Source organism: Bos indicus, chromosome 17 (assembly GCF_029378745.1).
Source record: "Bos indicus isolate NIAB-ARS_2022 breed Sahiwal x Tharparkar chromosome 17, NIAB-ARS_B.indTharparkar_mat_pri_1.0, whole genome shotgun sequence".
NCBI lineage: Eukaryota > Metazoa > Chordata > Mammalia > Artiodactyla > Bovidae > Bos > Bos indicus.
The window spans coordinates 2,903,482-2,928,106 of NC_091776.1; the positions used below are offsets into that span (position 1 = coordinate 2,903,482).

The following is a 24,625-nucleotide window of genomic DNA, read 5'->3' on the forward strand; positions in this document are numbered from 1 at the left end:
GAAAATAATCAGGTTGATTGGCTAGATGTATATTTATGGCAGCATTCTAGAGAGAAAGTCTACCAACATCAACAGCAGAAGCCATCAAAACTTCTAAACTTAATCATTTGACTCTTCTGCCAAATCTCTGAGAAGCCTTACTCAGTGATCAATGCAAAGAAATAGAGGAAAACAACAGAATGGGAAAGACTAGGGATCTCTTCAAGAAAATTAGAGATACCAAGAGAACATTTTATGCAAATATGGGCTCAATAAAGGACAGAAATGGTATGGACCTAACAGAAGCAGAAGGTATTAAGAGGTGGCAAGAATACACAGAAGAACTGTACAAAAAAGATCTTCATGACCCAGATAATCATGATAGTGTGATCACTCACCTAGAGCCAGACATCCTGGAATGTGAAGTCAAGTGGGCCTTAGAAAGCATCACTATGAACAAAGCTAGTGGAGGTGATGGAATTCCAGTTGAGCTATTTCAAATCCTGAAAGATGATGCTGTGAAAGTGCTGCACTCAATATGCCAGCAAATTTGGAAAACTCAGCAGTGGCCACAGGACTGGAAAAGGTCAGTTTTCATTCCAATCCCAGAGAAAGGCAATGCCAAAGAATGCTCAAACTACCACACAATTGCACTCATCTCACACGCTAGTAAAGTAATGCTCAAAATTCTCCAAACCAGGCTTCAGCAATACATGAACCATGAACTTCCTGATGTTCAAGCTGGTTTTAGAAAAGGCAGAGGAACCAGAGATCAAATTGCCAACATCAGCTGGATCATCAAAAAAGCAAGAGAGTTCCAGAAAAACATCTATTTCTGCTTTATTGACTAAGCCAAAGCCTTTCACTATGTGGATCACAATAAACTGTGAAAATTCTGAAAGAGATGGGAATACCAGACCACCAGACCTGCCTCTTGAGAAAGCTGTATGCAGGTCAGGAAGCAAGTTAGAACTGGACATGGAACAACAGACTGGTTCCAAATAGGAAAAGGAGTCCGTCAAGGCTGTATATTGTCACCCTGTTTATTTAACTTATATGCTGAGTACATCATGAGAAACGCTGGGCTGGAAGAAGCACAAGCTGGAATCAAGATTGCCGGGAGAAATATCAATAACCTCAGATATGCAGATGACACCACCCTTATGGCAGAAAGTGAAGAGGAACTCAAAAGCCTCTTGATGAAAGTGAAAGAGGAGAGTGAAAAAGTTGGCTTAAAGCTCAACATTCAGAAAACGAAGATCATGGCATCTGGTCCCATCACTTCATGGGAAATAGATGGGGAAACAGTGGAAACAGTGTCAGACTTTATTTTTCTGGGCTCCAAAATCACTGCAGATGGTGACTGTAGCCATGAAATTAAAAGATGCTTACTCCTTAGAAGGAAAGTTATGACCAACCTGGATAGCATATTCAAAAGCAGAGACATTACTTTGCCAACAAAAGTCCATCTAGTCAAGGTTATGGTTTTTCCTGTGGTCATGTATGGATGTGAGAAATGGACTGTTGATGTTTTTGAACTGTGATGTTGGATAAGACTCTTGAGAGTCCCTTGGACTGCAAGGAGATCCAATCAGTCCATTCTAAAGGAGACCAGTCCTGGGTGTTCATTGGAAGGACTGATGCTAAAGCTGGAACTCCAGTACTTTGGCTACCTCATGCGAAGAGTTGACTCATTGGAAAAGACTGATGCTGGGAGGGAGTGGGGGCAGGAGGAGAAGGGGACGACAGAGGATGGGATGGTTAGATGGCATCACCGACTCGATGGACATGATTTTGTGTAAACTCCGGGAGTTGGTGATGGACAGGGAGGCCTGGCGTGTTGCGATTCATGGGGTCACAAAGAGTCGGACATGACTGAGCGACTGAACTGAACTGAATGTCCTTTTAAATAGTAACAGCCCCCTCCCCCCCATTTTCTTTTAGTAAGTTAGGCTGAAATGGCTTCTGGGGTCTGCTGAACTATTTCAAAGGGAAAGTTAAGATCAACTGATTGGGAATCAAGCTGGCTTTTTTTTTTTTTTTTAAGAAAAGCATAAATTGTGCATTAGAAGAGGAGCTGTGTTTTCAAACAATGCAATAAATCACTTAAAGTTTTATATATTAAGTATATATAAAAGTATCAGCACTAAAACTCTGTAGAAAATGAAAAAAATTTTATTTGGAGTATTTTATAACATTAAAATTTTTTTTCATTATTTAATAGCAATGTCTTGAATTAATTTATAGTATTTTCAAACTTCACTGGTGGTGCAGTGGATAGGAATCTGCCTGTCAATCCAGGGGACACAGTTTTGATCCCTGATCCACGAAGACTGCACATGCAGCAGAGCGACTAAGCCTGTGGGCCACAACTTCTGAGCCTGAGCCCTAGAGCCTGAGTGTTGCAACTCCTGAGCCTGCGTGGTACAGCTACTGAAGCCGGTGTACCTGAGAGCCTGTGCTCTGCAAGGAGAGAAGCCAGTGCACTGAGGAGCAGCCCCACGCACCGCATCTAGAGCAAGTCCGTGCAAAGCAACAAAGACACAGTGCAGCCAAAAATAAATAAACAAAAATTCACAGTATTTTCTGTAAAATGTGCCCAAGATTAGATCAATGACATAACAGACATTTATAAATTTGAATCTTCATAAGATATATTTTCATTAAAATTTTTTATGCCCTTTCATTTTTCTCATGTCTTGAATATTTTTTCATTTATTGTTGCTATAAATGAGATCTTTCCCCCATTATATGTTTTAGCTGCATATATACAAGTTACTGACTTTTAATAGGGAATAAAGGGATCTCCTATATTGGTGAATTAAAAAAAAAAAGAGCTCAACTAATAAAGGGAGACTTTCCTTAAAATTTGTACTATAGGCTTCATCCAAACAGACCTAATAATATACATTAATAAAGTATTCACCATGTGCACTTTTGCAAACAATCCTTCTACATTTATCAAGAGCAGCACTGACCTCTACTGCTCAAGTAAGGCAGCTCTGGGTATCAGCCAGGACAAGGTTGGTTTTTGTTTTGTTTTGATTTTTATTGGAGTACAACGTTGTGTTAGTTTCAGGTGTACAGCAAAGTGAATCGGTTATTTATATACATATATCGACTCTTTTTCGGAGAAGGCAATGGCACCCCACTCCAGTACTCTTGCCTGGAAAATCCCATGGACGGAGTGGGGTCGCACAGTCGGACACGACTGAAGCGACTTAGCAGCAGCAGCAGCATCCACTCTTTTTAGATTATTTTTTAATTAGATTAGATTATTATTTAAATTATTTTAGATTATTATATGCCATTACAGAGTATTGAGTAGAGTTCCCTGTGCTTTACAGTAGGTCCTTCTTAGTTATCTATTTTATATATAGTAGTAAGCATAAGTCAATTCCAATTTATCCCTCCCCCTTACTCTCTGGTAACCATAAGTCTATTTTCTCCATCTGTAACTCTGTTTCTATTTTGTACGTAAGTTCATTTGTACCATTTGTTTTAGATTCCACATATAAGTGACAGCACATATTTGTGTTTCTCTGACTTCACTCGGTACAATCTCTTCACTCAGGCAATCACTAGGTCCATCTATGTTGCTCCAAATGGCATTATTTTGTCCTTTATGACTAATATTCCATTGCATATATGTACCATGTCTTCTTCATCTATATTGCCATAGATATATTAGAATCTTGTTTTCTTCTCTGTAATTTTATTGCCCTGTAACATCATGTTCTTTTATATAATTATTTCTATCTAAAAGTAAGTTATACTCTGATTTATTTTCCAAGTATACATTTTATATTACAGCATTTCCTTGCAAGGGCTGCTATTAGTGGCCACTGTTATTGAAAATTACTTCTTTAGGCCAAGTGTTGTGTTAGTCACTCAGTTACTGACTATTCTTTGCGACCACATGGACTGTCTCTGGCCAGACTCCTCTGTCCATGGAATTCTCCAAGCAAGAATACTTAAGTGTGTAGTCATTCCCTTCTCCAGGGGATCTTCCTGAGCCATGGATTGACTCAAGTCTCCTTCATTGCAGGCAGATTCTTTTACTGTTTGACCCACCAGGGAAATCCCCTTAAAGCCAAACTTACACTCAAACTCAGAGATGATTATATTTTCCAATACATGCATGATCTTAACGTTTATAATGAATTAAAAATTAATTTTTAAATGAGATGATCAACTTACATTGCTATACTTTGATAGATTTTTCTCCCTCTTAAAGCAGGTGCTCTGATGACAAGATCTGCAGAAAGTGACTACGGTTAAAGAACAGGAGAGCCAATAAAACGTTCGTCTATTCAAATTTGCAAATATCCAGTTCCATCAATTTTCCTCCTTACCTAGAAGTATAGGTACAACGATTGCAAACTGCAGAGTCTACCTGGGTATAAAAGAAAACGCCCATCTTTTGGCACCAGTCTGTATATATTAATATATAAAAATGCCTTGTCTTCAGATGTTTTTCTTCTCCCCACTTTGGCCAACTGTACCCTGGCATTGTTGAAGCCACATTTATCATTGGACAACTAGCAAACAAGAGTTATGCCAAGAGTTTTGAGAGATTAAAATTTTAAAAAACCTGTATTAGTGGAAAATAAAAGAAATGGCCAAGAGTTCTGAGAGACTTTAAAAAAAAATCTTTGGAAAATAAATTTGAGATTTTGCCACATGCTATTAAAACCAAAATATTTTGCAGAATTTCTCAAATTGAAACTGTTTCAACAAGTGCTTGATGGACAGTGTAAGTGGAATTGTTTCTGGGCGCCAAGAATACAAAGACGTCTAATGGCTTTCAGCCAAATTGAGTCAAATAGCGCAATCTGGCTACGTGCATCACGGAGGCGCCCCCTCAAAGAAGGCAATAGCGTGTAAGAGCCTTCCCGCGCTCTCCGGAAGTTCCCTAAAACTGTTAGTTCGTCTGAAGAAATCGCATTAACATTCCAGAGAACAAAGGACATGCGACCACAACCCTAAATCAAAGTATTTAAGGCTGTGAGTAGGGCAGAAAACGTTATTATCTCAAGATTTCTGCAAGAGGAAGTGAAACGCATCGTCACGCGACTCCCGCATCTTCCGCTTTGCTGTCCAGAAGCTCCTCCCCAGAGGCGGCCGGAGAAGAAGAGCCCGTCGCTTCACCCCGGAAGGCCTGCGAGCGCCCCGCGCGCCTGCGCGGAACCTTGCGTCACATCCGGCCCAGGAAGCGCAATTCCGGAAGGGGCTGAGCCGAGGTGGCGGCGGTTTCTGTCCTGTTCTCCTGATTCTACTGTTTCTTCCCTGCTGGAGCGCCTGTATAGACGGCAGAGCCATGGTCGAGGTAAAGTGACACTTGGGTGCTCAGGGGCCGTCTGCTTCTGGATTGTTTTTCTTTGGCAGCGGGCGTGGGCGATCGAGGGTTTGGGAGTGTGGAAACTGGAGAGAGTAGTGGCTGCGAGGGGGAGGCTGTTTGGCCGAGACTGGGTGGTCTCGAAAGGTTTTCTGGAGGAAGAGAAGAAGCCGGAGTTGTGAAGTGAAGCGAAAGTCGCTCAGTCGTGCCCGACTCTTTGCTACCCCATGGACTATACAGTCCATGGAATTCTCCAGGCCAGAATACTGAAGTGGGTTGCCTTTCCCTTCTCCAAGGGGATCTTCCCAACTCAGGGATCGAACCCAGGTCTCCCGCATTGCAGGTGGATTCTCTTACCAGCTGAGCCAAAGGGAAGTCCAGGGAATACTGGAGTGGGTAGGAGTGGGTAGCCTTTCCCATTTCCAGCAGATCTTCCCTACTCAGGAATGGAGCCGGGGTCTCCTGCATTGCAGGCGGTTTCTTTACCAACTGAGCTGTAAGGGAAGGCCTTCTAGGCGGGAAGCCTGAGGTGATTACTCCAGTTTTCACGCGGTCCTTGGGTACGGAGTTCGTCACGGTCTTCTTAGGCGGGGCTTTTATTGAACATCGATGTTTGACAACAGGTACTGGCCGTCTGCTGGGTAGAGTCAGTGACTCTGTGTCCTCACTGGTGGTCTCCTCTGGTCTTCACTTTGTCTCCTATTTAAGCTCTTTTCCGGGAAAACCAGCCATTCTTGAATTTTTGCATTTCCCTCTGGTTTGAACTATCATTCTGTTAGCAAGCTCTGTTCATTTTAATCTCAGAATTCTTGGCTCTTTGTCTAGGCCTACTGTCATCACCTGAATTCAGACCGCATCATCTTCCACCAGCGCTAATACATTTGCTTTTAGGTGGTCGGTCTTTTTGCTTCCGCGTTTGTCATCCCTCTCCCTTCCGCACCAAATTGATCTGTTTAAAACCTAAGTTGATCGAGCTTTTCTTGTATGATACTTTAGTGGCCCTGTGTAAAACTAGAGCAAAAATGCACAGTCTTGCAATGGTATAAAAAACAACTTACCGGGACTTTGTCTGTCCTTACAACCTCATCTTCCATCACGAACCCTCCTTTTCACCGAACATATACTATGTTCTACAGCTTCTGTACTGTACATTATGTACTACAGCTTCTGGCAGTATTTCAGTTACAGAATACTTTTGTATATGGCTTTTTCTCCTTGTCTGGATTTTTTTTTTTTTTAATTGATTGATTTTTTTCAGTTTCGCTGGGTCTTCGTTCCTGCGCGTGGGCTTTCTGCCGTTGCAAGGAAGGAGGGGCTACTCTTCTTTACCGTGCGGGACCTTCTCATTGCGGCAGCTTCTCTTTGCCGAGCACAGACTCGAGGCGCACAGGCTCCTGTAGTTGTGGCGCAGGGACTTTAGTTGTTCTGTGGCCTATGGATTCTTCCCCGACCAGGTGGAACCTGTGTCCCCGCTTTGGCAGGCAGATTCTGATCTGCTGTACCATCTGAGAAGTCCTGCCTGAATTGTTCTTACCTCTATTTTGTGCAAGACTGATTCCTTCTCTGCTTAGCTGCCACCTCAGAGAGATCTTCCATAACCAGCCTAAGGTCTTGCTCTGTTTGTCTCAGCCCCCTGCTTGTTTCCTTCATAGCAGTTATTAAAATATGGAGTTACTTACCCTATTTTTATGTTTCCTCTTGAGCACAGGGACGGTGGCTGCCTTTTCATTATTCTGTTGTTAGTTTCTAGCACAATACCTGGCACTCATTTAATAGGAACTCAGTAAATGTGTATTGAACAAGTGACTGATTTCAGGCATCGCTCGGTTGGTAAACCTGGGGCTGTGGCCCAAGAGGAGCTTCCTCCTCTTCCCTGAACTTGACTCCTATAGCTTGTTATAAATAGCTGTGGTGAGTGGTACAAAGTTTTACATATTTAAAGGTGTAAAGTTTATCATTAATTTGCTTCAGTTTAGATTATGGTGTATGTAATTTGTAGCTAGGTATGTAATTACACTCTTTCTTTCTAGGAGGTGCAGAAGCATTCTGTACACACGCTTGTGTTCAGGTCGTTGAAGAGAACCCATGACATGTTTGTGGCTGATAATGGAAAACCTGTGCCTTTGGATGAAGAGAGGTAGGGATAGTTCCTTTTCAATTGCTAGAATGTTTCAACTTTTAATAATGGGGGAAGAGAGCAGGGAGAGGGGAACCTTTAAAAATTAGTGAGTAATACTAACTTTTAGGAGATCTATTAGTAATGAATGATGGTTTGGCATAATTTAAGCTGATTTAACTACTTTTTGGCTTTTTACAGAAAAATTCCCCTTAATTAATTGCATTTTACAAATACCCAGTAATTAGGAGAGTCCCTTTTAGGTGTTATATTTTATAATCAATCACTTTGTATGTGCTTTCAGCTTCCTGCTGCTCTCAGAGCCTTGCTGAGCTGAAATTGTACCTGGCCAGTACTTCTACTCCCATCTTTTCTCGTTAGTATGATGAAGATTCTTGAGTGGTGGCATATTTTTGGTTCTACATCTCCAGCTCCAGTCTGGGATTGCATTATGTGCAGTGTTCCTTCTTTGTCCTTTACCCTTCTTTTAAAATCTACCTAATTACTCAAACAAGCATTTATATTTAATTAACAAAGTGGGCTGTCCTTAAAAGTAGCATAGTACTTGGATTTCTTTGTAAAATACTGAACTAAGTACTGGGATTAGTTTTAATTAGTCTTTCTAGATATATCCAGGAAAGGTTACTATAGAAGCTCTTAACTGTATTTTTACATTTAGACATATAGAAGGGAAGTATATTGACTCTGACATTTTTTAAAGGATATATTAGTTTCTATATATTTTAACATCAGTTAGACCTTCGATAAATCAACATGAAGGTTTTTTATAATTGGTCAACAAACTGAAACATACTCAGCTTAATGGATGCTGTGTGGTAGATTGTGAACAAAGTTTGGAAATGCACTTGGAAATTTTTTAAAATGTTGTTTAACTTTAAAATCTTACCAGAAACGTTTTCTACATTAAGATTAGGCAAGCTTAAGCTATTTAAAAATTTGTGTCCTAGCTATCTATGAATATATTTACATTCATAAATATATTTAAAGTACTCAAAGATACATTTTTGTGTTTATAATTTTTAAATAGTCACAAACGGAAAATGGCAATCAAGCTGCGTAATGAATATGGTCCTGTGTTGCATATGCCTACTTCCAAAGAAAATCTTAAAGAGAAAGTCCCTCAGAATGCGTCAGATTCATATGGACACAAACAGTATCCTGCCAATCAAGGTGAGCGTGGTTTTGTCAGAATTGTCAGGATTTAAATGTGAATTTTAAAAATAGAAAAATGAAAATATCTTATTAGTGCTCCTCCTAGAAGGACTTCTTAGAATCACAACCCTATTTAACAGCTATACCAAGATTATAGTAGAAGTCCTGATTTCCTCATAATGAGTGAGATTATTGGTTGGTGGATTTTTTTCCTTACATGAAATTGAAAAACTGTTATGATGATCACAGAGATTCTTAGGATTTGATGATAGTCATCAGTTCAGTTCAGTTCAGTCGCTCAGTCGTGTCCGACTCTTTGCAACCCCATGAATCGCAGCATGCCAGGCCTCCCTGTCCGTCACCAACTCCCGGAGTTCACTCAGACTCACGTCCATCGAGGCAGTGATGCCATCCAGCCATCTCATCCTCTGTCGTGCCCTTCTCCTCCTGCCCCCAATCCCTCCCGGCATCAGAGTCTTTTCCAATGAGTCAACTCTTTGCATGAGGTGGCCAAAGTACTGGAGTTTCAGCTTTAGCATCAATCCCTCCAAAGAAATCCCAGGGCTGATCTCCTTTAGAATGGACTGGCTGGATCTCCTTGCAGTCCAAGGGACTCTCAAGAGTCTTCTCCAACACCACAGTTCAAAAGCATCAATTCTTCGGCGCTCAGCCTTCTTCCCAGTCCAACTCTCACCTCCATACATGACCACAGGAAAAACCATAGCCTTGACTACATGGACCTTTGTTGGCAAAGTAATGTCTTTTGAATATGCTATCTGGGTTGGTCATAAGTTTCCTTCCAAGGAGTAAGCGTCTTTTAATTTCATGGCCACAGTCACCATCTGCAGTGATTTTGGAGCCCAAAATAATAAAATCTGACACTATTTCCACTGTTTCCCCATCTATTTCCCATGAAGTGATGGGACCGGATGCCATGATCTTCGTTTTCTGAATGTTGAGCTTTAAGCCAACTTTTTCACTCTCCTCTCTCACTTTCATCAAGAGGCTTTTGAGTTCCTCTTCACTTTCTGCCATAAGAGTGGTGTCATCTGCATATCTGAGGTTATTGATATTTCTCCTGGCAATCTTGATTCCGGCTTGTGTTTCTTCCAGTCCAGCGTTTCTCGTGATGTACTCTGCATTTAAGTTAAATAAGCACGGTGACAATATACAGCCTTGATGTACTCCTTTTCCTATTTGGAACCAGTCTGTTGCTCCATGTCCAGTTCTAACTGTTGCTTCCTGACCTGCATACAGATTTCTCAAGAGGCAGGTCAGGTGACCACCTGGTATTCCCATCTCTTGAAGAATTTTCCACAGTTTATTGTGATCCACACACTCAAAGGCTTTGGCATAGTCAATAAAGCAGAAATAGATGCTTTTCTGGAACTCTCTTGCTTTTCCCCTGATCCAGCAGATGTTGGCAATTTGATCTCTGGTTCCTCTGCCTTTTCTAAAACCAGCTTGAACATCAGGAAGTTCACGGTTCATGTATTGCTGAAGCCTGGCTTGGAGAATTTTGAGCATTAATTTACTAGCATGTGAGATGAGTGCAACTGTGCGGTAGTTTGAGCATTCTTTGGCATTGCCTTTCTCATAGTGGAGACTAAAGGGAAAATTCCTAACCTGTGGAGAGGGCATCTGTCTGTTTTGGCTATAATTCAGAAAGGTGATATTAAGTACTAAAATCATAGTGAATAAAGATAATCCAGGGTTCCACAAGAAAACCATTTTCTTAGAAGGTAAGCCTGAGTGGATTCTTACTTGCCAGGATGGCCTTTCTATTGCTATTACATTGCTATGTAACAAACTTACAAGCTTTCTTGACCTCACATCAGCAAACGGCCAAGGAAATAGCTGTGTATATGTCTCCAGAAGCCAAAACAAAAATGATCAACTTACCTTATTTCTGAGACTTGATTAGTTGGGAAAATTTAAGAAATCCAGTTGATAATTTAATATTATTTAATTCATTAAAAGAAATAGCATGTGTGTATAAGGTAATTTTGCCATTGATGAATTTTCTTTCTCACTCTTTCTTTTGGTAGGACAAGAAGTTGAATATTTGGTGACAGGTACACATCCGTATCCACCAGGACCTGGTAAGTAAACTGTTATATTTGAAAATGTCTTATGGTCACTTATATTTCCACGAATGAGCCAATAATATGATCCCCATTGCCTGTAGAATATAAGATAAGCTCCATAACCAGATATTCAGGCAGAGCATTTTAGATAAGAATTAACATAAGTTTCATATGCAGTCATTCTGCAAACTAAATTAAGCACCTATTTTTCATCAGTCACTGTGCTAAGAATTCAAAAGACTGCTCTGGGCTAAGACAAGCTTATTACCTGGAGGTTTAGTTAGACACATTAATATCACTAAGCTTATAAAAGTGTTGAAAATGTTCATGTAGAAGCAGGTATGATAGAAACATATCCTGGCTATGTTGTGCGTGTAGAGGAATTAGCACACAAGTAGAGTGGCCACAATCACAGAGTGGAGGACACAAAGCTTAGTATATCTGCTGCTGCTGCTAAGTCGTTTCAGTCGTGTCCAACTCTGTGCGACCCCATAGACGGCAGCCCACCAGGTTCCGCCGTCCCTGGGATTCTCCAGGCAAGAACACTGCAGTGGGTTGCCATTTCCTTCTCCAATGCATGAACGTGAAAAGTGAAAGTGAAGTCGCTCAGTTGTGCCCGACTCTTAGCAACCCCATGGACTGCAGCTTCCAGGCTCTTCCGTCCATGGGATTTTCCAGGCAGAGTACTGGAGTGGGTTGCCTTAGTATATCTAGATTCTAGTAATTTTAGAGGACAGAATTCACCACATTGAAAGTATAGATAAATTAGTGCTTTTTGTTGTAGGAATTTACATTTACCCTTGGAAACACTCTGTTAGTATTTGGGGAATTGCTTAATTTTTATATTTGAAAGTAGTATCCTAAGATAATAGAGATTTAACTATTATGTATTAAATTTAACTACTATGTTGGGCTATGTTCATATCAAACTATTTTGATTAAATGTGTGAGATAAATTTGAGATATACATTGAGCAATATTTATTATAGAAGAGTTAAAAACAAAAGGCCTGCAAAATATAATAAAAATTTTTATAATATCACCATCTGGAGATAATTAACATTTCCTTTTTGGCATGTCTTACTCCAGTTTTTTATTGTAAATGCATATAAATGAAAGCAAAGATAGATACTAAAAATAGTTGATTTTTTTCTAATTTTAACAGGGGTTGCTTTGACAGCAGACACTAAGATCCAAAGAATGCCAAGTGAATCAGCTGCACAGTCCTTAGCTGTGGCATTACCTGCTTCTCAAGCCAGGTAGGAAATATGCTTCTAAATTACAAAGATTTTGAAAGCATAGTTTACTGCTTTAACATTTTTTTCTCATATTTAAATTTGTTTCTTTGTAATTATGTATTATGTGACATTTTCCTTTACCAGTGCTTACAAAAACTTTTTAAAAAAGAGTCAGTCCTGCAGATGAAGTGACTGGAGGCATTGCTTACTTACAGTGTGCCGGTTCTTTTCATTTTCCTCAGAGCTGATGCAAATCGTCCTGTGCCTGCTGGCGGTGAATACCGGCACCCCGGGGCTCCTGACCGTGCGCAGCCTGCAGGGGCGGTGAGTCTGTGTCGAATCTTGCCGTGCTGCGGGTTTCTGACTGTGGAGCATACTGCCTGTGTCCCTTTACTCTGAAGAGTCTCACCTGAAATGTTAAATGAATGAACATTTTCCTTGGAATTTTTCAAGTAAATAGCAGCCTAAAAGTGAAAGTGTTAGTTGCTCAGTCCTGTCCGACCCTTTGTGACCCCAGGGACTGTAGCCCTCCAGGCACCTCTGCCCAAGGAATTTTCCAGGCAATAATACTGGAATGGGTTGCCATTCTCTTCTCCATGGGATCTTCCCAACCCAGGTATTGAACCCAGGTCTCCTGCAGTAGCAGGCAGACTCTTCCTGAGCTCATTGTTAATATTTCATAGCCCTAAAATTTAAGTTGCTAGTGAACTGACAAAAGAAGTTTTATTAATCGTGTGTCTTACTTGCATGTTGGGCGTGACAGTTATTTTGATGAGGATACTGTGATGTTGCTGTTTGTTACCCAGTATTAAAAATACAAGCACTGTTGTTCTGAAGCTTGTATTAGTATGTGTTAGATGTGAAGTGTCTTTTATTAAGCTCTCAGTTGGTTTATCCTGTTTGAGTTGAGTGCTATTGGCATTATAGTATTCATAGGCTATACAACTAGTATTTTATAAATGAGCATTTAAAAATATATAATTTATCTGTAAGTAAGTGGCAGCTGTTGTTACCAATGAAAGTAGTTGTAGAAAGAATAACTAAAAATGCAGTTTGCTTCATTATGCTGTCACTTGACATAAGTACAGGCCTTACTTCCTCAGTTTGTTGTGCAGTTGCTTTATGAAGTGAGTAAATTTGTAGTCCTCCCACCACATTTTTCTTTAGCCTCCATTCACAGGATCTTCCCAGACTTTCTGCCTGCTTGGGATATAACGTAAGCCTCTTGAGCACAGGCGGTTTACAGACTTCAGTATTTTTTGGATGGGATGCTAGCAGTAGATGGTTATATCAGCTAGTATACCCTTATATAGTCTTGAAATACTTTTGTAGGAGATAAATAGAAGGAACTTTCAATCTCCTTTGTAATATTAGATCAATAATGTTAAAATGTGACAAAGGCAGTGGCATTAATCCACTTACAGTTGCTTAAAAATTGAAGTTTATGTTGAGCACTAACCACTCTGTCATAGTCCTCAGAATCGCTCTATGGGGCAGTTGCTGTTATTTCCATTTTACTAATGAGGCACAGAAATGACTTAATTTCTTACCTCAGGTCTTCAGCTGGTAATGGACAGAATTGGGTTTTGAACCCATGCACAGTGATATGTGCTTTCAATGCTAAGGTTTTGCCTCATGAGATTTTTTTGTGTTTTAAAGTCAAACTTAACAAACAGAACATATAGTTCGGATTGGAAGTCTTAGACTCATTTTCTGGGTATGCAAATATTTTTCAGCTTTCCTTTAAGGAAAAAAAAACCTTTCATAAATCCCCTCTTTGACTTTCCATTTTAGAATTGATAACATGAAATTGTAGATAGGATGTCTTTAATAATAATGTAATCTTTTCCTTATCTAGGTTGTTATGGAGGGTAGCAATGCCAAGAACTCTGCACTGATGGCTAAAAAAGCCCCTACAATGCCAAAACCCCAGTGGCACCCACCCTGGAAACTCTACAGAGTGAGTGACCCTGTCTGTCATTGCACTACAGAAACATGATCACTGCTTTCCAGTTAAACAAGAGCCAAGGGCTAGAATAAAGAGGAAACAGTGACTATATGACAGCTGGTAGTTTGGGGTTGGGGGGAAGGGGGTTAGGCACTATCTTAAAAGATATCTTGGAAAGTAAACTTCATTAAGTAGAAGTTATATACTTATATTTTGTATAAAATGTAGTATAAAATATTGATGAAAGCTCCTGAATGGAGAGCACACAAAATAAATTTAGGAATGTGTTTGAGGTGTCTTTATGAAGGTCAAGGAGAAAATCAATGCATCAGGACATTTCAAATGTACCAAATATTAAGTAAAATGTAAATAGTAGGAAACAGACAGCTGTACATGTCACCAGACTATAGAATAGACTTTCTTTTGGTGTATAGATCTAATAAATCTTAAAGGTTATAAACTTGGTTAGCCACTACCACAATCTGGATAATTAGAACTTCTATCAATTCACACATACCCCTGGGCTGTTTTTTATAGTCACACCCTTCCCTACCCTGCCAGCCTTTCATCTGTTTTCTATCATTATAGTTGTGCTTTTCAGTTGTATCGTAAATTCAGTATATATCTTTTGGGGCTGAGTTTCTTCACTCAGCTTACTGCATTTAGATTCATCTAAGTTGTTGCATGTATTAATGCATTCCTTCTTATTGTCAAGCAGTAATCCATTGTATAGATATACCACAGTTTGTATATTCATCCATTCACCAGTTGAAGATAATTTAACACTTATCTTAAAATCTAATTAGCAGTTAATCTTATAAACTTATCATTTGAGGATAGGGGTAGGGCAAGTCAGATTGGATGAAATTTAACCCAAGCATGATGACTTGAAATTGAATCAGCTTTAGTTTATGTATAGTGAGCTTGCTCATTCTGTCTTTTTTCCTTAATACAGGTGATCAGTGGGCATCTTGGCTGGGTTCGATGTATTGCTGTCGAACCTGGAAATCAGTGGTTTGTTACTGGATCTGCTGACAGAACTATAAAGGTAATAAAAAAAGAAGAAAAAAGTAAATATGACTTTTTGTTTGCCATGTAATTTTAATGTGTTTTAAGTTATTTCCTCTGGGTAACTGCTGTTGTAGTTCTCTGATTTGTAGACCTGAGTGTGCAGTAAAATTTATTGCCTGTTAAAATAATTTGTACCAGTTAAATGTCCCAAATAAGTATCTGTTTGAGAAAGTGGTATTTAAACAACAGTTTTTTTCCAGATAGTGCATGCTGACTATCTCCAAGTAATTCCTTCATATTTTTTCCCCTTCTGATTACAAAATTAAAGCAGGCTTATCTATTAAAAAGTGTGGAAAATGTTAAGGAGAATAAAAGAATGTAGACCCATACATAATCCTATTACTGTCAGATATTTGAATAAATTTATTTTTAACTTCTCTGTGTATGTGTATCTGCATTTTCTTCTGAGCATTTTTCCTGTGGTTATAAATGTGTATCTTTTAAACATTCATGTTCAAATATGTAATTCTGTCCCAGGTTTTTTTTCACTTAAGTGAAAGTGAAAGTCACTCAGTTGTGTCTGAGTCTTTGAGACCCCATGGACTATACAGTCCATGGAATTCTCCCGGCCAGAATACTGGAGTGGGTAGCCGTTCCCTTCTTCAGGGGATCTTCCCAACCCAGGAATCAACCTGTGTTTCTTACGTCTCCTGCATTGGCAGGCGAGTTCTTTACCACTAGTGCTACCTGGGAAGCCCCATATACATGTGTGTGTGTATACATGTATATATGTGAATGGTTTATTACAGGATATTGAATATAGTTCCCTGAGCCATATATTAGGACCTTGTTGTCTGTCAGTTCTATATATACTAGTTTGCATCTCTGAATCCCAAACTGCCTATCCACCCCTCCTCTGAACATCTTTTTAAGTGCTTCTATAGTATTGTTATCATTGGATACGCTGTAGTCTGTTTTCCTACTGTTGAACATTAAAGTTTTTTAGCTTCCTCATTTTTAACTATCATAAGCAATGCTTTTGTGTAATTAGTGTGGGCCTAAAGCTTTTTCAAATAGCTTTACAAATAGCTGTGAAAACAAGAGAAGCAAAAATCAAAGGAGAAAAGGAAAGATATAAGCATCTGAATGCAGAGTTCCAAGGACTAGCAAGAAGAGATAAGAAAGCCTTCCTCAGTGATCAATGCAAAGAAATAGAGGAAAACAACAGAGTGGGAAAGACTAGAGATCTCTTCAAGAAAATTAAAAATACCAAGAGAACATTTCATGCAAAGATGGGCTCAATAAAGGACAGAAATGGTATGGACCCAACAGAAGCAGAAGATATTAAGAAGGGATGGCAAGAATACACAGAAGAACTGTACAAAAAAGATCTTCACGACCCAGATAATCACAATGTTGTGATCACTGACCTAGAGCCAGACATCCTGGAATGTGAAGTCAAGTGGGCCTTAGAAAGCATCACTAAAAACAAAGCTAGTGGAGGTGATGGAATTCCAATTGAGCTATTCCAAATCCTGAAAGATGATGCTGTGAAAGTGCTGCACTCAATATGTCAGCACGTTTGGAAAACTCAGCAGTGGCCACAGGACTGGAAAAGGTCAGTTTTCATTCCAATCCCAAAGAAAGGCAGTGCCAAAGAATGCTCAAACTACCGCACAATTGCACTCATCTCATACGCTAGTAAAGTAATGCTCAAAATTCTCCAAGCCAGGCTTCAGCAATACATGAACTGTGAACTGCCTGATGTTCAAGCTGGTTTTAGAAAAGGCAGAGGAACCAGAGATCAAATTGCCAACATCCACTGGATCATCAAAAAAGCAAGAGAGTTCCAGAAAAACATCTATTTCTGCTTTATTGACTATGCCAAAGCCTTTGACTGTGTGGATCACAATAAACTGTGGAAAATTCTGAAAGAGATTGGAATACCAGACCACCTGACCTACCTCTTGAGAAACCTATATGCAGGTCAGGAGGCAACAGTTAGAACTGGACATGGAACAACAGACTGGTTCCAAATAGGAAAAGGAGTTCATCAAGGCTGTATATTGTCACCCTGCTTATTTAACTTCTATGCAGAGTACATCATGAGAAACGCTGGGCTGGAAGAAGCACAAGCTGGAATCAAAATTGCCAGGAGAAGTATCAATAACCTCAGATATGCAGATGACACCACTCTTATGGCAGAAAGTGAAGAGGAACTAAAGAGCCTCTTGATGAGAGTGAAAGTGGAGAGTGAAAAAGTTGGCTTAAAGCTCAACATTCAGAAAACAAAGATCATGGCATCCGGTCCCATCACTTCATGGGAAATAGATGGGGAAACAGTGGAAACAGTGTCAGACTTTATTTTTTGGGGCTCCAAAATCACTGCAGATGGTGATTGCAGCCATGAAATTAAAAGACGCTTACTCCTTGGAAAAAAAATTATGACCAACCTAGATAGCATATTGAAAAGCAGAGACATTACTTTGGCAACAAAGGTCCGTCTAGTCAAGGCTATGGTTTCTCCTGTGGTCATGTATGGATGTGAGAATTGGACTATAAAGAAAGCTGAGCGCCGAAGAATTGATGCTTTTGAACTGTGGTGTTGGAGAAGACTCTTGAGAGTCCCTTGGACTGCAAGGAGATGCAACCAGTCCATCCTGAAGGAGATCAGCCCTGGGATTTCTTTGGAGGGAATGATGCTAAAGCTGAAACTCCAGTACTTTGGCCACCTCATGCAAAGAGTTGACTCATTGGAAAGACTCTGATGCTGGGAGAGATTGGGGGCAGGAGGAGAAGGGGATGACAGAGGATGAGATGGCTGGATGGCATCACCGACTCGATGGACGTGAGTTTGAGTGAACTCCGGGAGATGGTGATGGACAAGGAGGCCTGGCGTCCTGGGATTCATGGGGTCGCAAAGAGTCGGATACGACTGAGCAACTGAACTGAAAGCTTTTTCTGTATTTTAAATTTTCTCTATTGTTTTTTCTGTATTTTCTGTATTGCTTTGTTATAGTTTGCCAGAAAAAGTATTAAAAGGTCAGACATTCTTGAAGTTGATACCCAAAAGTTAAATTATTTTCCAAAATGGGTGAATTGATGCTTGCAGAATGTGAGAGAATCCTTTTCAGGACATTACTTATGTTTCTTTAAAAATACCTATGAATATGATGGGCTCCCCTGGTGGCTCAGCGGTAAAGAATCCGCCTGCACTGCAGGAAATGTGGGTTTGATCCCAGAGTTGGGAAGATCCCCTGGAGGAGGGCATAGCAACCCAGTCCAGTTTCTCGCCTGGAGAATCCCATGGACAGAGGAGCCTGGCAGGCCACAGACCATAGGGTCACAAAGAGTTGAACATGACTGAATCAACTTAACATGCTAGTATAAGTAGAAATGAATATCTAATCTTTAAAAAAGAAAACTGTATATTAAATTTGTAGTAAGGTTGAACTTTTTAATACTTTATTTGCTACTTTTCAGGATTTCTTTTTAAGTTGATGCCATCCTTGACTAATTTAATACCTCAGTATTCATTCTTTGGCTCAATACCCTTTATATATTAAGAACTTTTTGTCATCTATGCAAATACTTTCCCAGTTTGAGCATGCCTTTTAATTCTCTTTCTCCTGCTTTTATTTTTGGTGATGGGGTTATTTTGCAAACTTTTATATTTTTATATGTTTTTATCTTTCACTTTTGATGACAATTTTAACATTAAGATTCTAAAAATTTGCTTTGAAATAATCAGCAAGAGTAAAATTAAGTATTTTTTGATTGCAGATTTGGGACTTGGCTAGTGGCAAGTTGAAACTGTCGTTAACTGGGCACATAAGCACAGTACGTGGTGTGATAGTGAGCACGAGGAGCCCGTACCTGTTCTCCTGTGGAGAAGACAAGCAAGTCAAATGCTGGGATCTCGAGTATAATAAGGTATGTGTGGAGCTGAGGACTGAAAGCATCATGAGCCCCTATTTATCTTCCCAGTTACAGATATGTTAACTCTCCTCCCTTCTTTTTTAGGTTATAAGGCACTATCATGGACATCTGAGTGCCGTGTACGGCTTGGATTTGCACCCAACCATCGATGTGCTGGTGACCTGTAGCCGAGACTCAACCGCACGGGTAAGTGGACTGGAGCCCATCTGTGCATACACTGCTCCCTGCAGGGTGCGATCCTGAGGTCCGTGTTTCTGGATAGAGAATTTCAAGATCCTTACTTTGACCCGTCAGTACCCCACCTAGTCTTCATCCCCAGCTCTGTGGCCTCACCATGTCCACTGTTGGGTGGACCTGCCCCTGAAATGTGACAGGTTATTTCATTTACACACTTTCTTCATTCTGTTCAGACAGGTCGACACAGTTTTCTAGTAGTTCCCATGCTTGAATTGATCTTGTTACTTGCCTGAAGATGGGAATACCTGTTTTCATTGATGGTATTGTGTGCTGTTTTTATAGATTTGGGATGTGAGAACTAAAGCCAGTGTACACACATTATCTGGACATACTAATGCAGTGGCTACAGTGAGGTGTCAGGCTGCGGAACCACAAATTATCACTGGTATGATCCGTACTTTTCAAGTTTACGGTATATTCATATCAGCGTGCATTATGATTATATACTTTTCATATTTACTGTGATTCTTGCTTTGTGTTGTATATTCAGTGTTTCTGTGTGCACTTGAAATTTATTGTGGTAACATTTAATTCTGTTTTTATGTCATAAGTTTTATATATCATAGAATCTTTGTATCATGTAATGTCTGACTAGAAAGTAGTGCTATTAGATACAACTAAGTGCTGTTTTATAGTTTCAAAATTAGCAGTCTAAGAAATTAATGTTAGAAGACGCAGTACCCCGGACTTTTAGAACTGATTTGAGTCTTGCTTTGCTTCAAACATGGTTAATAGCAATGAATCTTTAAGACTAGAAAATAATTCCTTCCCTTGTTTTATTTAAATAATCATTAGAGTTTTTGCCTTCCTCTCCACTAGGGAATAACATTATGTATTTGTTTTCACGTTTGTTCTGGCTCTTCAGATGACAGTGTACTAAGCATTTATTACATTTAAGAATTAAAATCAACCAAATATTTTGAAAGTATAGAAAGCAATTAGTCAAAGATTGATACAACTTTCGTTCCATATATATGTGTCTGTAGAAGAATGCTTCAGGTTTTATTATATTTAACTCTTGCATTCTTTTTTTCTGGTCTGTATTTTGGGGATTCTCCTTACAGGAAGCCATGATACTACTATACGATTATGGGATTTGGTGGCTGGAAAAACAAGAGTCACATTAACAAATCACAAAAAATCAGTCAGAGCTGTGGTTTTACATCCAAGACAGTAAGTCTGTTTTCCTAAGTAGCTTCTCTTCTTCCTCAATTCTTAGTATAATTCAGAAATAGCAAAATTAGTACTACTTTGGTAGTCATTTAGTCATTTTTCAGACCTGTTCCATTTATGAGCTTGCATTTCCTTTATTTTCCTTGTGAAGTATTTTTCTTGTCCTCCATAAGATGAAGAAAACTTTCTACATGGTGAAAAATGATGTCAAATGAGATAATACAAATAAATCATGGTGACAGGCTGCATGTCGTAATGGAAGCTAATAGTCGCTAGATTTAATGTTTTGGACAAAAATACTATTGGACACTGGACTAAACATAGAATAGTTAATTTCATAATGAAAAAATTAATATACATAGGAAAAAAATAGTAGGTATCATGAACATTATTCACAGAGAGATGGAGCATAACATCACAACCTGCTGTCTGTAAAACCCTGTCCCCTGGCACTCCCAAGGTCACTCGTCTCCTGCCTCGCCTCCCTCCCCACCTTCCCTGCCTTTATCTTGTCTCCTCCTTCCGATCCCTGTCTCCCTCACTCCCTTTCTTCCTCTCCCTGACTCCCTTCTCTCTTCCTCTCTTTCTCTTACTTCTTCTTTCTCTCTTCTTCTGGCTTTCTCTCTCGCTTTCTCCAAAACACTTACATCACCCCTTGCCCTTCATGTGAGTTTAGGGGGTTGTATGTTTATTGCTTTAGCTCAGTGTAGAGCACTGGGGAAATGAGAGGAGAATATAACTTCAATCTAGGACTTATACATTTAAAGTAATTTAGAAATCTGATATAAGTTGGAACAGATCTTTTTGTCTTGATATTTTTATCTTGGTATGATGATAATATTTTGCCAAAACTACATAGATTCTGATGATACATGCAAAATGTAGCCATAATAAGATTTTTTTTTAAATCCACATTGTATTTAACTTTGTTTACTTTATTATTAATTCTTTTCTTATTTCAGTTACACATTTGCATCTGGTTCTCCAGATAACATAAAACAGTGGAAATTCCCCGATGGAAGTTTCATTCAAAATCTTTCTGGTCACAATGCTATTATTAACACATTGACAGTAAATTCTGATGGAGTGCTTGTATCTGGAGGTAAAGTATTTTTATGATAAATATGTTTTAGTCTATTTTTTTTTAGCGAATAAAATTTCTAAGTCATTACACTGACGTATTAGAATAGAACTTGCCTGTTTAACATGTGTATTCATGCAAATTCATAATACATATAGCATATTTCATAGTTCAGTTCTCTTTAAGTTCCCACATTGATAAATCTAAGTTAAGGATTTATGCCAGAAATCATCTAAAGTTTGGTTGTGTGTTTTGAAGTTGAATGTCATTTTGTGATGCTTTTTGAGATCTATAATAAATTCTGAATTAAGCACAAATGAAAGTAGACAAATTGATGTTAAGAGGAGCTTAAGTGCCTGTGTATTATATATCTTTATAACTCCATGGTGCTTGGCTGAGGATGGGTCCTTAATAAGTGTTTGTCAGGCTGAACTGTTGAGGGGACACTTGGTCTAACCTGTCTTTCCCTTTAAGCTGACAATGGCACTATGCATCTCTGGGACTGGAGAACTGGCTACAATTTCCAGAGGGTTCACGCAGCAGTGCAGCCTGGGTCTTTGGACAGTGAGTCAGGAATATTTGCTTGTGCTTTCGATCAGTCTGAAAGTCGATTACTAACTGCTGAAGCTGATAAAACCATAAAAGTGTACAAAGAGGATGATACAGCAGTAAGTTCTGTATTTCATAGATATTTTAAAGTAGAATAAATCAGCTTTACCAATTTTCCAGGCATTTTCTCATTTTAAAGCTATTGAAATTATCAGGAGAGGAAATAATCTTCATAATACTAAAACATTTGTCATGCTGAATAGTGTCTGCTCATAGATTGTTGCATTGGTTTCATTGATGAAGCAAATCTGTAGATAGTTTTGATTTTATCTCAACTTTGCTTATTAGAGTTATTAAGAAAATCTTACCCTAAGAATAACAGCAAAAAAATAGATTGCTATGCAAATTAATTCTAGAATCAGAATCTTAGGTGTTACTAGAATATCTAGAAACCATTAGATTTAAAATGAAGCACCATGAACTGAATTTGTAGCAAATGCATTCATCCTTTATTAGATATTAAATATTATTTATCTTAATATTTATTAGATAATAAATAATCAGGTAATGCCAAAAGTTTGTCACCTATCTTAAAATTGTTAAAGAACTGCTATATGTATAATGCCAAGTAATATAATTTAGAATAAGTGCCTTATTTTTGTTAGAAAGGAACTTATTAAATATGAAGGAGATCAGTAATACTTTGTTTTAACTTACTTACTTTTCTGTTTTTAGACAGAAGAAACTCATCCAGTCAGCTGGAAGCCAGAAATTATCAAGAGAAAGAGATTTTGATGTGTTCATTGTGGTTGCAGTTTTTGTTTTTTTGTTTCTTTTTAGCTTGGCCTTGATGAGAATATCCAGTCATTTGTGCTCTGGCTAGGAATATAAAGCAAAAACTCATGCTTGAATCATTGCATTTTCATATTTTACAATGAACTGTCCTCCCCCATGTTTTTATTTCTAAAATTAACAGTTTGAGATCCTAGAAAGTAAGATGTAGATATCAAGCATATGTGAGTTTTTTGACTATAACTATCCTAAACAGAATGATTTGCCACTTCTATTAAAACACACCCCTTTTTTTTTAACTTACAAAACTGCTTACTTTAGTAGGACATGTTTTGAGGGGAGTAATCTTTCTCTTAAACCCTTAAATACTGGTATCTGTGATTGATATTTTGGGATTAAAGGATTTTTAAGTCTTATGTATGTTTATCTCACCAACAGTTTTTGAGCACATGTTCTGCAAAGTTCTGCACTAGGTACTATTCAGAAAGTATACAGATAAAATGTATCTGTCCTTTAAGACTTCCACTTTTAGCAGCTTACTACAGAAATACTATCATAGAAGTGCCAGTGAAAAACCAGGATAACACAGAGGAAAAGCCCATTTTTTTTCCTTGGGAATGATTGTGGAAGACTTCATGGAGTCATTGGTGTTTGAGCTGAGTCTTGAGAGGTCACAGAAAGAAAGGGTATTCTAAGGCAAGGTGTGAACTCAAAAACCAGGCATTCAAGAGGTGTATGTTCCAGGAACAGAGAGCTGTCTGCTGCACTTGAATGAGAACAGCTGTAGGGAAAGCTTGTGTTTTGAGTTTCAGTTTTATTCCACAAGCAGTAGGTTACCAATATAGGTATCAAACCCTGGAGAAGTAACTGGAGATACCAATTGTTTGAAGCTATACTGAGGATTGCAGTCTTTTGCAGAGACTCCATAGAAAAGTTTAAGTTTTTGATGCCTGTGCCTCTATCCTTAGGATCCTCATGCCCTATCAGTCAAGAAAATTTATCACACTTTACTTTCTATAGTTAGAAAACACAATTATAAGAACAATCAGTTTATAGTTTCAAATGAAGAAATTAAACCATAATTTTGAATAAGGATTTCCAAATATATGTGTCCCATCTTGCATGCTGTAGGTGGGAATGTAGTTGTTAAGCCTTTAGGGAGGGTAGTTTTCCAGAGTATATTGAAAATGCTTGGAATCTTTGGCCAACTCTTCATTAGAAATGAAATTACTAGGAAACTGCCTAATATGAATAATCTGACAAGTGTACACAGCAAGTTCATTTCACCTTTGTTCTTTAATTAAAACTAGCCCAGATGTCCGTTATAACAATAAGGGCTTAATATATTATGGTATTTTCAGTTTCTCTCCATAAAAAGTGAGAAATATCTCTGGAATAATAAGATGTCCAAATTTTACTGTTATATGAAAAAGGAAGTTGTACAAGCATTTTTTTTGATAACTTGTTAATGTTCTAAAAAATAATAGGAAAGTAACACCACATTGTTATCAGTGGCTTTGTGAGAGTGGAATTATGGGAGAACTTTCATGATTGGCTTCATATATTTCTATAATGTTTTAATTTTCTATAAGCATGTATTTTGTAAACTTAAATAAAAAAAAAAAAACCCACGGCACTTGCATCCCTGAGAGATGAATTATGCCTTCCAACAGAAGAAAGATCATAGAGGTGAATACTGTCCACAGCCTGGTCCAAAAGACAAGGAGAAACGGTTAGAACAAGGAGGTGAGGATGATATAGCCCTTGTCATCCTGCCTAGCAAAGCTTCCGCTTACTCTGCTTGTTAGACACAAGTATCAAATTCTGAAGAGCATGAGAAAAATCCATTTCCCCGATTCATGCTGTTCTGTATTGTGGTGCTGTTGAATCTTCTTGCAGAAAGTTTCCACCATGTATGGTCACGAACCTCATGAAATCTTAAGCAGGATTTCTTGTGTGTGCCT

At 38.7% G+C, this 24,625-nt stretch overlaps 1 protein-coding gene across 3 annotated transcripts; it reads left to right on the forward strand.

The window, feature by feature from the left end:
• Positions 1-5,169: 5,169 nt before the first annotated feature.
• PLRG1 (pleiotropic regulator 1) lies at positions 5,170-24,292 on the forward strand. 3 transcript variants are annotated; one of them, XM_019977799.2, is made up of 15 exons: positions 5,170-5,308; positions 7,348-7,454; positions 8,482-8,624; positions 10,655-10,708; positions 11,859-11,952; positions 12,174-12,255; positions 13,790-13,891; positions 14,835-14,927; positions 18,674-18,823; positions 18,914-19,015; positions 19,349-19,451; positions 20,131-20,239; positions 21,202-21,341; positions 21,795-21,988; positions 22,605-24,292. In XM_019977799.2, exons 1-15 carry the CDS (start codon positions 5,300-5,302, stop codon positions 22,662-22,664), a joined length of 1,542 nt encoding a protein of 513 aa, XP_019833358.1. In that variant the 5' UTR covers positions 5,170-5,299; the 3' UTR covers positions 22,665-24,292. The 3 variants fall into 3 exon arrangements, with proteins under 3 accessions (XP_019833358.1, XP_070625061.1, XP_070625060.1); XM_070768959.1 differs by lacking the exon at positions 5,170-5,308 and adding an exon at positions 7,738-7,809; XM_070768960.1 differs by lacking the exon at positions 21,795-21,988.
• Positions 24,293-24,625: the final 333 nt, after the last annotated feature.